Source organism: Diabrotica virgifera, chromosome 6, assembly GCF_917563875.1.
Source record: "Diabrotica virgifera virgifera chromosome 6, PGI_DIABVI_V3a".
In the NCBI taxonomy this organism is placed as follows: Eukaryota; Metazoa; Arthropoda; class Insecta; order Coleoptera; family Chrysomelidae; genus Diabrotica; species Diabrotica virgifera.
In genome coordinates this window covers 34659879-34675568 of record NC_065448.1, presented here as the reverse complement: position 1 = coordinate 34675568, position 15690 = coordinate 34659879, and the positions used below count along the sequence as shown (strand labels likewise).

Below are 15690 nucleotides of genomic sequence, written 5' to 3'. Positions count from 1 at the left end.
TGAGAAAGGAATGTTACCTGACTGAAGTATATCATTAAAGAACATTGCAAGCCACTGTTTCGTGTATGCACCACTGTGTATCAAGAACTCTGGATGGATACCATCAAACCCAGGTGCTTTACCTGATTTCATTTCTTTCAGCGCATGTGTGATTTCAGAAATAAGTATTCTTGCTGAATATTCGGAGTTCGTTCTGTTCATTTGTTTTAATGCCCTTAAGTCTCTTTTCACGTTGGTAGTATGTGTTCGATCTCGTGGAGCTCTGGATAGAGATACTATATGGGAGGCAACCTTGTTAGGAGACATTTTAGACTCTCTGGATTCCAGCTGGTTAGCTCCTCCAATTTTCCGCAACAAGGACCATGCCTGCCGGCTTGATTTTTTGAAGTCAAGGTTTTCGACAGTCTTTATCCATTTTTGGCGTCTAGCTGTATCGATGTTGTGTAAAAGCTCATCGGCTATTTCTCGGTCACCACTTTCGAGAAACTTCGTGTATAAGTCTTCACATGTTTCAGTCCATCCAGGCACATATTCTTTGCGATACCCCCTAGGGATGGTTTTCTTGGCAGTGCTTATTACTGCGCCCACAAACCTCTCATAATGTTTGCTGGTTGGAGGGACCCAGCTCAAGGTCCGGTCTAGTTGTTCAGAGAATTTCTTCCAGTTTGCTTTTCTAAGATTCCACCTGGGTCGAGGATATGATCTAATTATTGGAATTGATATTCCGATGGTGATAAGCACCGGATGATGTTGAGTATGTGGGAAGTCTGCAAGGACACTTCTCGCAGTTGTTAGTGGTCTGTCATTGGTATCTTTTGAGACAAAACATAGGTCTGGGTTATATTCTTTTCTCCATGCAGCTGATTTAAATGTTCCTCTGTCTTTGGCATCAAAAACTAGGTATGTGTTTTGCTCTTCGGAGAATTCTACTAGTGCCTCCCCATTTTCATCATTCGTGGTGTACTTCCACATTTCGTGGTGGCTGTTGAAGTCGCCGATGTCGCGATAACCGACAAGAACTACTAAGTTCGATCCAGAGTATTGATCTGACAAGAACTTCTATCCCAGCCTCCGAGTACTGATTAAAGCCCATCGTTCTTTCCCATTCCTGAGATCGAAAGTTGATCGATCGTTTCTGTACTACACCTCACCTTGGTTGCTCACCGGCTTTTGGGTATTGACTATAGATATTCCTTTGTCCTACCTATCCGAATTCCACTAACATTTATTTCCGTTCACCGGCATCAATGTCAAAGATTGCATTTAGTTTGCTTTTCTTAATAGACCAGGGCTCATCTGTAAAAATAGTAGTACATTTGGATGTTGAGAGGTGACACAAATTTTTTTGCAGAAATTGCTTGAAAATAAATCAAATAATAATATTTGAGTTATCCTCCCTCTCAAAAAGGTCCGGAACATTGTTTAAATAATCAAAATGTCAAAACATTAAGGAAAAATTCGATTTTTTTCTTGGTTTTTTGATTATAACTTTAAAAGTATTCATTTTCAAGAAAAGTTGTACTGACATAAAAGTTGCGTAATTAAATTTACTACAATATAGAATTGGTTAAAAATTTAAAAAATAGTTACCCTCGTTGCAAAATAGCAATAATTGCGAAAAAAAACCATACAAAAACAAGTATTCGTATTTTACGTTTTTCAACCATTTATGCTATACTTTCGACCTTCATGTTTGACCCAGAAAAACCTTATGATATAATAAAATAACACTGTAAATTTTATTAAGATCGGTTAAATAGATTTTGCAAAATAAATTTTGCAATCCAGCTTTCGTAAAAAATATTCATTTTTTCAAAATGTTACAGGACTGAAAATAAAGCAGATAGCAAGTTGAAAATTTTTCTGCATATATGTAGAAGTGTACTGTACCTTTAATTCGCAATTTTGCAAAAATAAAATCGATTAACACCACGGCGTCATGATTTTTTTTAAATAAACATTAATTATTGGTGCTACGCGCAGGACAGCGGATAGTTTGCTCTGATTGGGCATTGCAATGACCTTTGATAATGATTGATACATTTTAATTTTTATTACATTTCGATATAAATAAATAAATTTGTTTATTGCAAAAAAAAACACATACTCTATCCTTTGAAATAACACTTCTATTAGCAAAAACTTTATTTGTTCATATATTTTAACTTAAATAATAAAAGTTTATTATTTTTAAACATATGCAATTGTTTAAACAATATTTCACAAACAATAATAAAATTAGTTTGATTTTTGTTGAATTAACATATTAAAAGACAACAAAATATAGAGTAAGAAAATAATATATTAGATAAAGATTGGAAGAAATTTTGGTGGAAATCAACTTGTGTGAATCGAACACCGCTGTCCTGCGCGTAGCACCAAAAATTATTGTTAATTTCAAAAATTTTCTGACGCCGTGGTAATTAATCGATTTTAATTTTGAAAATTGCATATGAAAGGTACAGTACACTTCTATAAGCAAAAAAAAAATTAACTTGATATCTGCTTTATTTCCAGTCCTGTAACATTTTGAAAAAATGAATTTTTTTTGCGAAAGCTGGATTGCAAAATTTATTTTGCAAAATCTATTAAACCGATCTTAAAGAAATTTACAGTATTGTTTTACTGTATCATAAAGTTTTTCTGGGTGAAATATGAAGGTCCTAAGTGTAGCATAAATGGTTGAAAAACGTAAAATGCGAATACTTCTTTTTGTATGGTTTTGTCGCAATTATTGCTATTTTGCAACTAGGGTGACTATTTTTTAAATTTTTAACCAATTTTATATTGTAGGAAATTTAAATACGCAACTTTTATGTCAGTACAACTTCTCTCGGAAATGAATACTTTTAAAGTTATAATCAAAAAACGAAGAAAAAAATCGAATTTTTCCTTAATTTTTTTACATTTTGATTATTTAAACAATGTTCCGGACCTTTTTGAGAGGGAGGATAACTCAAATATTATTATTTGATTTATTTTCAAGCAATTTCTGCAAAAAAATTTGAGTCACCTCTCAACGTCCATCTCAAAACAGATCCGCCCTGGACTATAAGGGGATCCGTATTGTATAGAAGTGAATTTTATTTGGTTTGTTATTTATCGGAATATATTTTTTCCGCAAATCGCCAGGAAATTTTGACATTCCTGTCAAAATTTCTTGAAGAAAAAGTCAGGACTTCCTTACTGTAAGGAAATGTCATTTCCTTACTGTAAGGAAATGATATTTCCGTACAGTTGTTAGTGTTCTACATAAATGATAGAAAACACATTGCTATTAAAACCTTGTAAATTACCTTAATCATTAAATTTTCTTTATCTGGAGCTTCCTGGATAAATTTTTTAATTTCTTCCTTCGTTAAAATCTTAGATTTCTTTGCCCTATAACCTTGAGCTTGCCGTTTCAATAAAGAACGAAGTTTTGAGTATGTAGATATATCTACATTGTGTTTAAGTGCAAGGGTTGACTTCAGCATTGAATAATTGGCCCATAATGTTGAAGATTTCATCTTTAAACAAAGGTCTAGGAAGTATGCCATTACAACATTTTCTGAGAAAGAACTCGTATTTTTACTCATGCGATAATCCATAAAACGTCTGTATGCATTTTCGTACTTTTCTCTTGATTTCTTTGGCAATAATTCTAATGAAGCAGTATTCACTGCCTCAACCAGCTCTGGAGGAGTCCCAGGAATGGAAATTTCATCATCACTTATCATTTTACTTTCGAGAACACCAGCAATTAAATTTATAAGCGTCAAGTTTGACAATTCAACCTCAATACGTTTCCATAGTAACCCAAGTAATTTTATTAGGAATTTCAAAGCACCACTTATTTGGGAATAAAATTATCGCGTTTTTTTTTTTAATCAATCAATATCTGTCGAATTTTAAACGATTTGCGGAAAAATAGTATGTTTACCTCGTAGGAAAAGCCACATTCCTGGACTCTGTGTTGCTAAGTCTCGGCTTGCGCCTCGACTTAGCAATCTTCACAGTCGTCCAGGAATGTTAAGCTTTTCCTACCCGGTAAACAATGTACTATTATTTAAACTTGCGTTTTCAAAAAGTCAAAAAAGGTTTTAATCCATTCAACTATTATAATTCAAACCCTTTCAATTGCTTGTCATATTTATAGTCTAATTTGACCCCGTGGATAAATCATCAACGAGTACAATTGTACAGAACTATCCGAAACCGCGAAGGTCACTTAAGTAGCAAATCAAGGAGACGGCACGTCAGTTGAACGCGTTGGTGCAAAGAGTAAACATCAATTTAAAATACGTTGTGCACGAAATCTGTGGTTTTGCGACATTGCCAAATAAAATAGGCGAATAGTTGTTTATTTAAAATACATTTAATATTTTTTAATAAACATGAATATTACAAGTCTCATGAAAAATAGGACACTAAGTGCACAATTTTGTGAAATTATACACAATATTTTAAAATTTACGCAGAAGGAAATTTTACTGAGAAACACGTAACATATAAATATCAGAAAAACCTTTGAAACTCGATTGATCTGACAACGTCGCATAACCAAAATTTGCGACCTTGGCGACTTCAGATATTTCTTTCGACTTGTATATAGTTTTATACAGTAGGCTCCACTTACCGTTAAATGTTGAAATAACCACGCTCTGAGTATATTTGTTGCTACTTTGGGAAATATGCCTCTCTTTTTTTGATTTTTCTTTCCATTCGTATCGTCGTCCTCCTCTCCAGTGCCCTCCCCGCTACCGATACTCGCATTACTCGCTTCACCTGCAACAATCAAGAAATTCAATGCTTTTTAGAGTAATTACAACCTAACAAAAAACATAAAAACCTAAAATTGGCCCTAACAATAGGACTATTCATCAACGCTATGTTTCTCGTACTCTTGACAAATGACGTATGACGTACGTCATATTTCCAGAGTACGAGAAAAATGACGGTGATGAACAGCCCTATTAAACAAACTTGGATAAGAGTCTTTTTGGAATAGTGGTTTGATAGTGGGTATGTCGATTGTCCGTGTAGCATACCTCTAGATTTGAATAGTATGAATATTGGACAAAATAAAAGTAATTTTGGGTTTAAAAGAAATATTGCTGAATCCAAATGAAAGAATAGGTTGTTGTTAATTATAATAGTGAGGATGGCAGCCTGAGAGGAGGATGACGTTGTATACGAACTTTTATGCCTGCAAAATGCTGTCTTCTTTCTGAAGAAAATACATATGCATACATTTACAAATAAAAAAATTAATCTCAAATATTATTTGTTACATTGAAGCCATTGTTTCTTCTATATATATAAAAAAAGCTGATGTGTATACAAAACTAAAAGCAGACACCTTTGTTGTTTACATTTGCCTATTCTTTCATATGATCCTTTTAACCTAAATAGTATTTTTTCATCTGCAAAGTTATTTCTAGTACTAGGTTGTAGTAGAATGTTTCTCTGCATATTTACAAATAAAAAGTTTTTAGAACAACATTGTATAAATTTAACTGCATCAGTTGCTTTTGCAACCACGGTGAGATAGAACTTCTATTTATATAACCATCCATCTATAGGATAGGAAGCTATTTCCTTGTGGCATTTTTATAATCAAATAATTTTTTTTAAATCATTTTTTTGGTAAAATTGTGGCTTATTTCCCATTGAAAATAGTTGATTATAAAATGGGCGAGTATATGTAAGAAAACAAGAATATAAGAAATTAATTGGGAAAATAATTAATTAGAATAGCCGAACCAACCAAAGAGAAAGTGCAACGAGTTGTAAGTAAACTAAAAAACAATAAAAGTCCAGGTCAACATGAAATATGTGCAGAAATGCAGGAGGAAGAAAACTACAGGAAAAGGTCTATGAACTGATAAAACTTATATGGAAAGAAGAAAGGATGCCTGAAGAGTGGGCCAGAGCCTGGATAATCCCGTTAAACAAAAAGGGGATGCAACGATGGTGCAAAATTACAGGGGTATTGCTCTGCTGGACGTGTGCTACAAAATATTTGCTAGGATTGTGAGAGAAAGATTAGAGGTATACAGAAATACAGGTAGAAATTACAGATCGACGACAGCACAAATATTTAACATAAAAGAAATCCAAACAACCTGCTACGAACATAAAATGATTTTGTATGCGCTATTCATAGATTTTAAACAGGTTTATGATAAAATTGATAAGAAGAAAATGTACAAAGCACTAAGACAACTGAAAATACCAGAAAAACTAATCAAGCTGATAAAAATGACCTTAAATATGACAAGCAATGAAATAGTGTGGAACACTCACAAATCGGAAGAGTTTGTAGTCAAAAAAGGACGGAGACAAGGTGGCCCTCTATCGACAGTGTTATTTAATCTGTTTTTGAAAATAATTGTAAGGAATAGCAGAATAGAAACACAAGAAACGATCTACCGTAACGAGCATCAATGCATGGCCTACGCCGACGACCTTCCACTGCTAGCAAAAAGGAACAACGAATTAGAGAGAATTATGAGAAGATTAGTGACAGACGCAAAAAAATTCGACCTAGAAATAAATTAAGAAAAAACTAAATACATGGTGCTAGGAACTACAGAAAGAGAAACTGAAGATATGCTAAAGTTAACAGCGTTCGATGGAAAAGAGTATAAATTTAAAAGAGTAAACAATTTTACATATCTAGGGGTCATAATAGACGAAAAAGGATACGAGCAAAATGAACTAAAGCACAGGATAGCAAAAGGCAATCAAAATGTCGCCAATTTAAAATATTTATTAAAGTCAAAGTACGTATCAAGAAAGATGAAAACCAGAATATACAAAACCGTGATAAGAGCAACAGTCACCTACGGATTTGAGACATGGGTGCTAAACAAAACAGAAGAAGAAATGATAGAGGTGGGAACGGAAACTACTGAGAGCTTCCGATTTTCTGGGGAAAATACAGAAGACAGTTGGCAAAGAAGAACCAATCAAGAATTAAGGATGCTTTACAACGAACCAAGTATAACAAGATACACAAAGGCACAAAGAATCAGGTGGGCACGTCATGTCGAGAGAATGGATAGAGCAAAAATGCCAAAGATGGTACTGCTAAGAAGACCAGTTGGGACAAGGAGACGAGGTAGACCAAGAAAAAGATGGCGAGAAAAGTTTCAGGAAGATATATATGATCGATGAAAATTACAGACTGGAAACAGAAGGCGAACAATAGGATACAATGGAGAACCATGGTGCAGCGATTTTTACATAGAAATTTAATAAAATTACATATAAGACATTAGTATTTATACGGTCATTAGGCTATTGATTATGTTCAAAATAAGAGAGCTAAAAGGAACTACAACGTTAACGGGATTTTATTGTCTCATATGGTCAATGGAGCTCTAAATTATAAAAAACCGCTGAGTGCTACCATTTAGATGGGTGCGTTTTTGAGAAAGGGGTGAATTAGTCCCTAGGCACAGTTGAATTAGGGTGAGTTCTATGCACTTTTAGCACAGGTACGTCTACAGAAAAATTGTTCCAGGTTAAATTTATAATCAAAATATCACATTTTAACGTCAAAAATATTTTTTTTTACAAAAATATATTCAAAAGAAAAGCAAGAAAAAAACACGAAAGGAAGCAATTTTGTTTTTTTCCCCATAACTTTTTTCCACAGGGATATAGGTATAGGCATTGCTTTAGTGAAAAATAACTTTCATCCTTCCTTTTTAAAATTTAGTTTGGTAAAATTCTCTAAGATTTACAGTTTCCGAAATAGGATTTTTCAAAGTTCGCCACTCACATCATTTTTGGACAATTTTCCCCATTATTTCGCAAACATTGTTCTGTAACTTTTTTCTACGCATTTCTAGGTATATCCAATGGTACATTAAGTAGAAATAGAAGCCAATTACCTTTAAAATGGTCTACTGTATAAGGTTCTACGGCTCTTTTTAAGCAAGTTATGCTTTTTCAATGTTTCATACTTTTAATGATTTTTGAGATTTTTAATGATTATTTTTTAAATTTCTCATTACGACTTTTTTTATTGTACATTTAGGTATATACATTGTAGAATAAAAAAAGCTTATTTTCTTTACTTTAAAATGGTGTATTGCAAAAAATTCTAGGACTATTTTTAAACAAGATATCCGTAGAATATCCAAAGGTATCCGTAATCAATTAAATTAGAAAAATATGATTACATATTATAACATAATTTTTAATTCTAAATAACTTTTCTTAATAAAACTTTTCGATATTATGAAATATAAAGGTACTTTACTCTTGAGCGAAATCCATATTTTTTAATATACCTCGTACACTGTTGATGAAATTTTATACCTGATGATTGCATCTTATGTATTAGGCTATGCAGAGCATTTTATAAAGAATAATTTTTTTCATAAAGTTAATAATAAAAAAGTTTTCCATATGATTCCAACTAGTCGGACCTATTGCATGTGTATATGTGACATTTTGAAAAAGCATATCTTGTTTAAAAATAGTCCCAGAATTTTTTACGATACACCATTTTACAGTAAATAAAATAGGCTTTCTTTTTTATTAGACAATGTATATTTGTATATACCTACATACACAATAAAAAAAGTTAAAATGAGAAATTTAAAAATAATCGTTGAATATATCAAAAATCATTAAAAGTATAAAACTTTGAACAACCATATCTTGCTTAAAAATAGTCATACAGCCTTTTACAATAAACCATTTTAAAGGTAATCGACTTTACTTCCCACTAAATGTGACATTGATTATACCTAAAGCTACGTAGAAAAAAGTTACAGAACAATGTTTGAGAAGTAACAAGGAAAATGGACCAAAATCGCTGTGAGTGGCGAATTTTGAAAAATCATATTTTGGAAACTATAAATCATAGAGACTTCTACTGAACGTCATTTTAAAGAATAATAATGTTAGTTTTTTTTCTGTAAACCAATGCCTATACCAATATGCACGTAGAAAAAAGTTATGGGCCAAAAATCAAAATTGCTATCTTTTGTGTTTTTTTCTGGCTTTTCTTTTGAATATATTTTTGTAAAAAAAAATATTTTTCACTTTAAAATGTGATGTTTCGATATTAAATTTAACCTGGAACAATTTTCCTGTAGATATGTTTGTACCAAAAGTGCATAGAACTCACCCTAATTCGCCCTGTGTCTAGGGACTAATTCACCCCTTTCTCAAAAACGCACCTCTTTAAATGGTAGCACTCCGCGGGTTTTTCATATATAGAGGTCCATTGACTATATGAAACAATAAAACCCCGTTAACGTTGTAGTTCCTTTCTAAAATACATAATCAATAGCCTACATGTGTATTATGTAAAATTGTAAAGCTCTAGGTCTACAAGGCCTGTAGAGCACATTTAAAAAAAATTGGGAAAATAAAAATAATATTTTTGGTTAAAAAAGGAAAAGTAACACTAATTCGATTAATAATAAAATAAAACTGTAACTTGAGATGCACAAATTCGATGTTCTGACTGATTTTAAAATGCTATTAAAGAAATTATTGTTATAAGTGGTACATAACATTCGCGGGGGTCATTTGTGGACGCCGCTGTAAAGTCTAATTACTGTACGCAATTTTGCGGGTGTTGTAACGTGTGAGAGTGCAGTGCCGGCGTGTCGTTTATGCAAAAACAAGCGAGGGTGAGCAGTTTAGAGGGGGTTAATGAGTCACTGGCAAAGGGGAAGAAATCAGATTAGGGTCGACCTCCGATTTTCAACTGTTTGTTGTTTGTTCTCCGTCGAATTGTAGTCATTACCAGAATCACAAACACACGCGGTTTGCTGACTGAGAACAGAAGAAGGGTCGTTAAGCGATGAAAGCAATGACAATTAGAGTGGAAGGAGTCAAGAGGTTTGTATTGTTTTTGTTCGCACTTTTTACAAGGGAATCCGTGGTTTTAACATTGTTGGTTGATAGTCTAATAATAATAATATAAGAAAAGATAATATTTATTATTTATGTATGCATTAATAAAATAATTATAATAGAAAATACTTTATTTAGAGGAAAAACATAAAACGGAAGGTAAACTACAGTACTTTTCTTCTTCTTGTTGTAGTGCCTATCCGTTTCTGATATTGGCGACCATAATGGCAATCTGTACTTTGCACACTGCTGCTCTGAAAAGATTTGTAGTGGTTGTGTTGAACCACGTACGTAGATTTTTCAGCCACGAAATCCTTCGCCTTCCTGGTCCTCGCTTTCCCTCTACTTTTCCCTGTAAGACCAGTTGCAGCAGTCCTTATCTTTCACTGTTCCTCGTGATGTGACCGAGGTATTCGATTTTGGCTGTTTTTATGTTGATTAACAGCTCTTTTTCTTTTTGCATTCTCAGTAAAATACCCTCATTAGTAATGTGGTCGGTATAAGATATCTTCAGGATTCGACGATAAAGCCACATCTCAAAAGCCTCAATTTTCTTACAGGTGGCGTCTGTGAGAGTCCAACGACTCAACTCCGTACAACACTATAGGAAAGATATAACATCGTAGTAATCTGACTTTTATGGGTATCGACAAATCATCTTTCTTTATCCTACATTTGATTTCTATAGAATGGTCCCAATCTTCATTGACGTTCGTACCAAGGTAGGTATATGTTTTTACTCTTTCTATTTGTTGACCATTCACACTGATTCGTCCAAATTGCTGTTTGTTCTTAGAGATAATCATACATTTTGTTTTCTTAGTGTTTAGTGAAAGTCCGTATCTCTGACTGACTTCTGCGATTCTGTTCATTAACTCCTGTAGGGCTTCAGAACTGTCAGCGAATACCACAGTGTCGGCTGCGTATCTTATGTTATTGATACATTCTCCGTTAATTCGAATTCCGGCTTCAACATCATTCACTGCTTCTTGAAAGATTTCCTCAGAGTAGATGTTAAGATCCCTGACGAACCTCACGTTTGATTTTGATATCGTCGGATTCTCCTGCCTCTGTCCGGTCCGGATAGAGGATGTTTGATTCCAGTACAGATTGCTGATAATCCTTTAATCACAGGTGTTAATTCCAATATTGGTTAATATCTCCATCAGCTTGTCGTGCTTTACTGTATCGAACGCTTTATGGTAATCAATGAAACATGCATAAATATCGCAATTTACGTCTCTACATCGTTGAAATAGCACATGTATACTAAATAGAGCCTCCCTTGTACCCACTGCATTTCGAAAACCAAACTTTGTTTGGCTGATTTTTTCTTCGCACAGTCTATATGTCCTTTGATGTATAATTTTTAGAAATAGTTTTAAAATATGGCTCATTAAGCTGATGGTTCGGAAATCACTGCAGGATACGGACTTTGTTTTCTTTGGTAAAGCAACAAACGTCGACTTCAACCATGTTTTTCGTATTACTCCGCTTAAATATATGTCGTTAAATATTTTGGTTAGGCGTTGAGTACCGTCAGTGTTAAATAGCTTTATGAGTTCAGCATAATATATGCATTGTCAGGTCCAGGAGCTTTGCCATCTTTTAGTTGTGATATTGCTCTTTCCACTTCATCTGATGTGATTGATAAGTGGTCATCACATATGTAGGATGGAAGTTGTTCGGATCTAGTATCATCAAAGTACTTTTAAGACTTACATACTCAATATAAGTTTCATTTACATTTATTTCTAATCCGAGATGCATACAATGCATTTGAAAGCTATTGTCCTCTTCTTCTGAACTAGCTTACAACTCAAGATGAGTCTTCACCGGATCCACTATTTATAGCCCCCCCCTCTTTTACGGTCTGCTCTTCCAATTCCAATTTTTGTACCCCAGCCTAAATAAATCGGCTTCAACATTATCTTTCCATCTATTTCTGGGACGACTTACCTACTGATCGTCTGCCATCTGGTCTTTCAAAGAACAGTGTCTTTAACACTCTGTCTTCCTCTGATCTTACTACGTATCCTGCCACATTTTCAATACCATATTAGAGTCACCAATTCAGCATTACGTGCGGCACCTTCTCCACTTTCCTGTCAGTTCATCTATTTAAGGGGCCAAATATCATTCTAAGAACCTTTCTTTCAAATACCTGCAGTTTATTTATTTCCCTCTGATGTAGAGTCCGTATTTCACTTCCATATATTATATAACAACTGGGTGAATTAATGACATGTACAGGCTTAATTTATATTTTCTTTTTAATAGCTTAGATCTTAATGATGGTAGGGAGTATAATGCTCTATTCCCCGCAAATATATTTTTGCAGAAACCTCTTTTTCTATGTGTTTGTCGTCTGTGAGTAGCGTCCGTAAATATTTAAACTCTTTGACTACTTCGAACTTGTGGTCATTAATAGTTATGTTCTGCCTAACTCTTGGTCTTGGATTTGTAGTAACTAGCAAGTATTTCGTCTTCTCTTCATTTATTCGAAGACCCTATCTGTTTCATTCTTGAGTTGTGAAAATACCTCTCTCACGTCTCTTGTAGAATGGGATACTGTATCTAGATCATCAGCAAAGATCAACAGTAGTTTTGATCCTCGATTCGCAAATCTCCTGTCAGCTGAGACGATATTTTACTTATTGCATATCCTAAGACCAAATTGAATAGCAACGGTGATAGGGGGACTCCTTGAAGTCCTGATGTTATACTAAATGACATCGTTGTTCTATTTCCTATCTTTGTCTGTGCATATGAGTCAGTCACGCATGTTTGATTTAGCTCCACTAATTTTGAAAGCTAATGTGTCATTCAATAAGTTTCTCGATTTAAAACACCGTGTGTTTAATCGTGAATTTTATCTTAAATTGATTCCCAGTGAAAGAAACACTCTTTTTTATATCTAAAATCAGGATGAGTGATACACGAGGTTTCAAATGATTCATCACATACTATTTAAGAAAAATCTCGATGACGTATATAGTTGCATGACAATACAAGCAGAACAGAAACAGTCCATAAATTTTCTAGGTTTAAAAATTACCAGACTGCAAAACAAACAAGAGTTCTCCGTATTTCATAAAGCTACCCATACTGACACAACTATACACTATTCATCATCCCATCCTACACAACATAAATTAGCAGCCTGCCATAGTATGTTATGTAGATTGACAGAAATTCCCATGTCAAAAAATATTTTCGAGATAGAATAACATCATTAAGCAAATAGCAGTAAACAATGGGGACAACGAACAAACAGTCAACAAATTTTTAAACCAAAAACTCCATAAGAAAGCCCTGAAATTAGTTTTCCCTCCACCCCAGAAAAAACCCAGTACACTCTGCTTTATGACATATGCAGGCAAAACATCAAAAAAAATAGCCAATCACATAAAAAAGAAAGGAATAACACCAACAAACAACTGAGGCAAAAGAAAAAGCAATTACAGAGTGGTGTATACAAAGTGACATGTAGCGACCAGTGGTGGCTATTGGGGGTAGGCAGGATAGGCCGGGCCTACCCAATAATTTTAAGAAATTTAAATTTGAAAAAGTTATATTCAAAAATTATGTTAAAGCATGTAAATAACTTTTAAATGTACTAAATCACTCAATGCATCAGCGTCCGTTAAGACAACTTTGTTATTATATTATCACAGAAAGCATCGAATCGTATTCAGGCATTTTAAATATCATTAATAGGCCCGTTCGCACCAGGCCGACCTAACATCTCCGTACAAAAAGCGTTTGAATTTAAGCAGCTTGCCGGACAATGATTTTATTTGTCATGTTATGCTTGGTGTATAAAAATATGTGTAAAAAAAATAATAAAAAAAAACAAATTAACAATATAAAAAAAATGCAACAAAAAATACAAAAAAAAATAAAAATTTACAAAAAAAATTAACAACCAAAACAGTATTATTTAGATAATAATTGTAGATAATAATGTTAGTTTGTTATGTGTTTAGAGTTAGAAATACAGAAAAAATTCCTCTGATTGAAAAATCAAATTTGTTTGTTTTTTAAATAACAAAATGTCTGGCTAATTGGCTCGGCCAAGGCCATCAAATTCACTCAAAAAAAAAAAATGCTTGGTGTATAGGCCCGAATCGAACTGGCCTTCGCCCAGCCTCGTTGCCACTTTAAACATCATTATCGAATTCTAATATAAATTTTCTGTTAAATTTTGATAAAAAAATATGTAACATAATCTATAATTGTAACATATTTTTAGACAAACAACACAATTGTAAACAAGTGCACGTTTGCGCAAATGAGTTCAAAAAAATTCGTAAAATTCGAAAAAAAATTTGTTTGATTTTCACTGTTATTACTAGTGGTTTGGCCGATCTCGGTTAATTGTTTAAAATTTTTCTTGGAATAGTGCGATAGTTTTATAATTGATACATAAAAATGAGTTTTTCTGAGGCTTTACTAAATCTGTTAAAGTTACCTTCTAAGTATTTTTATACATAAAAATAAATTTATATTTGCATATTATGTATTACACATACTTATATTTATATGAAGATTTACTAACAGAGACAAGAGAGCCCTTCAAACAGATACAATCCAACGATATACAAAGCGTCAGGTTGATAGGATCACCAATCAGAGTAAATGAGAGAGAAGTCGAAACCATATGTAAACAGTTGAAGAATGGCAAATCACCGGGCCCAGGAAATATAGCTCCGGAACTCATCAAATATGGACCTAAAGTTTTAATTAAGCGGCTAAGACAACTTTTCCAGCAATGCTTGAATAACCATGAAATACCTAAAGAATGGAAAGAGTCACATCTGAGCACTATCCACAAAAAGGGAGATAAATCAAAACCTGAAAACTATAGAGGAATTGCAGTCACTAGTAGTATCAGCAGAATATATGGAAAACTTATTAAAAATCGAATAGAAGAAGAATACCAAAATATGGAAGCCGAAGAACAGGCTGGTTTTCGCGCAGGTCGATCTACAATAGATCATGTTTTCTCCATTACTCAGATAATTGAAAAGAAAGTTGCTCGTGGCCAAGAAGTCCATCTGATGTTTGTAGACCTTAGAAAAGCGTATGATAGTGTCCCGCTGGTTAAATTATGGGAGGCACTGGAGAAAACAAATGTAAATATAGAATTGGTTGAAGCCGTAAAAACGTTGTACTACCAACAAACAACAAGAATTAAAACGGGAAATCTCATAACACCTGGATTCACAGTAACTAAAGGACTAAGGCAAGGATGCTGTATCTCACCAACACTATTCAAAATATACCTCGAAGCAGCACTCAACAAATGGAAGAAAAAATGTACGAATATGGGCATACCACTAACGGACTCAACTTTGTACACGCTGTGCTTTGCGGATGACCAGGTGATCATCGCACAGGACTGTGAAGATCTTAGTTACATGATGCGAAAACTATTAGAAGAGTTTACAGAGTGGGGTGAATATGGAAAAAACTGAATACATGAGTATCGGAGGAGACCAACATAGCCTCCGAGTAGAGGAAAATCAAGAAATAAAATTATGTGAAGACTACAAATACCTGGGAGTAAAGATCACTCAAGACGGAAAATTAGATGCAGCTATTAAGGAACGAAATATACAGGGTAGGAAAGGCATATCCTTACTAAACAGCGTATTGTGGGATAAAAATATTTCTAAGGAGAATAAAAAAAGAATATATAACACTATAATAAAAAGCATCACAACATATGGATGCGAAGTGTGGCCCATAAAAGACAGAACAGAGAAAATGCTTAGAGCAACAGAAATGGACTTCTGGCGCCGTTCAGCGGGAATATCT

The 15690-nt window shown here is 33.7% G+C and overlaps 1 protein-coding gene across 1 annotated transcript in view; it reads right to left on the bottom strand.

Annotated features, from left to right (window-relative positions):
• The window catches only part of LOC126886048 (homeobox protein homothorax-like), a 272288-nt gene that overhangs the window by 203385 nt on the left and 53213 nt on the right, over positions 1-15690 (bottom strand). Inside the window, exon 3 of the mRNA XM_050652887.1 lies at positions 4619-4767. Coding sequence (XP_050508844.1) covers positions 4619-4767 — 149 coding nt within the window. The remainder of the gene's footprint in view (positions 1-4618; positions 4768-15690) is intronic.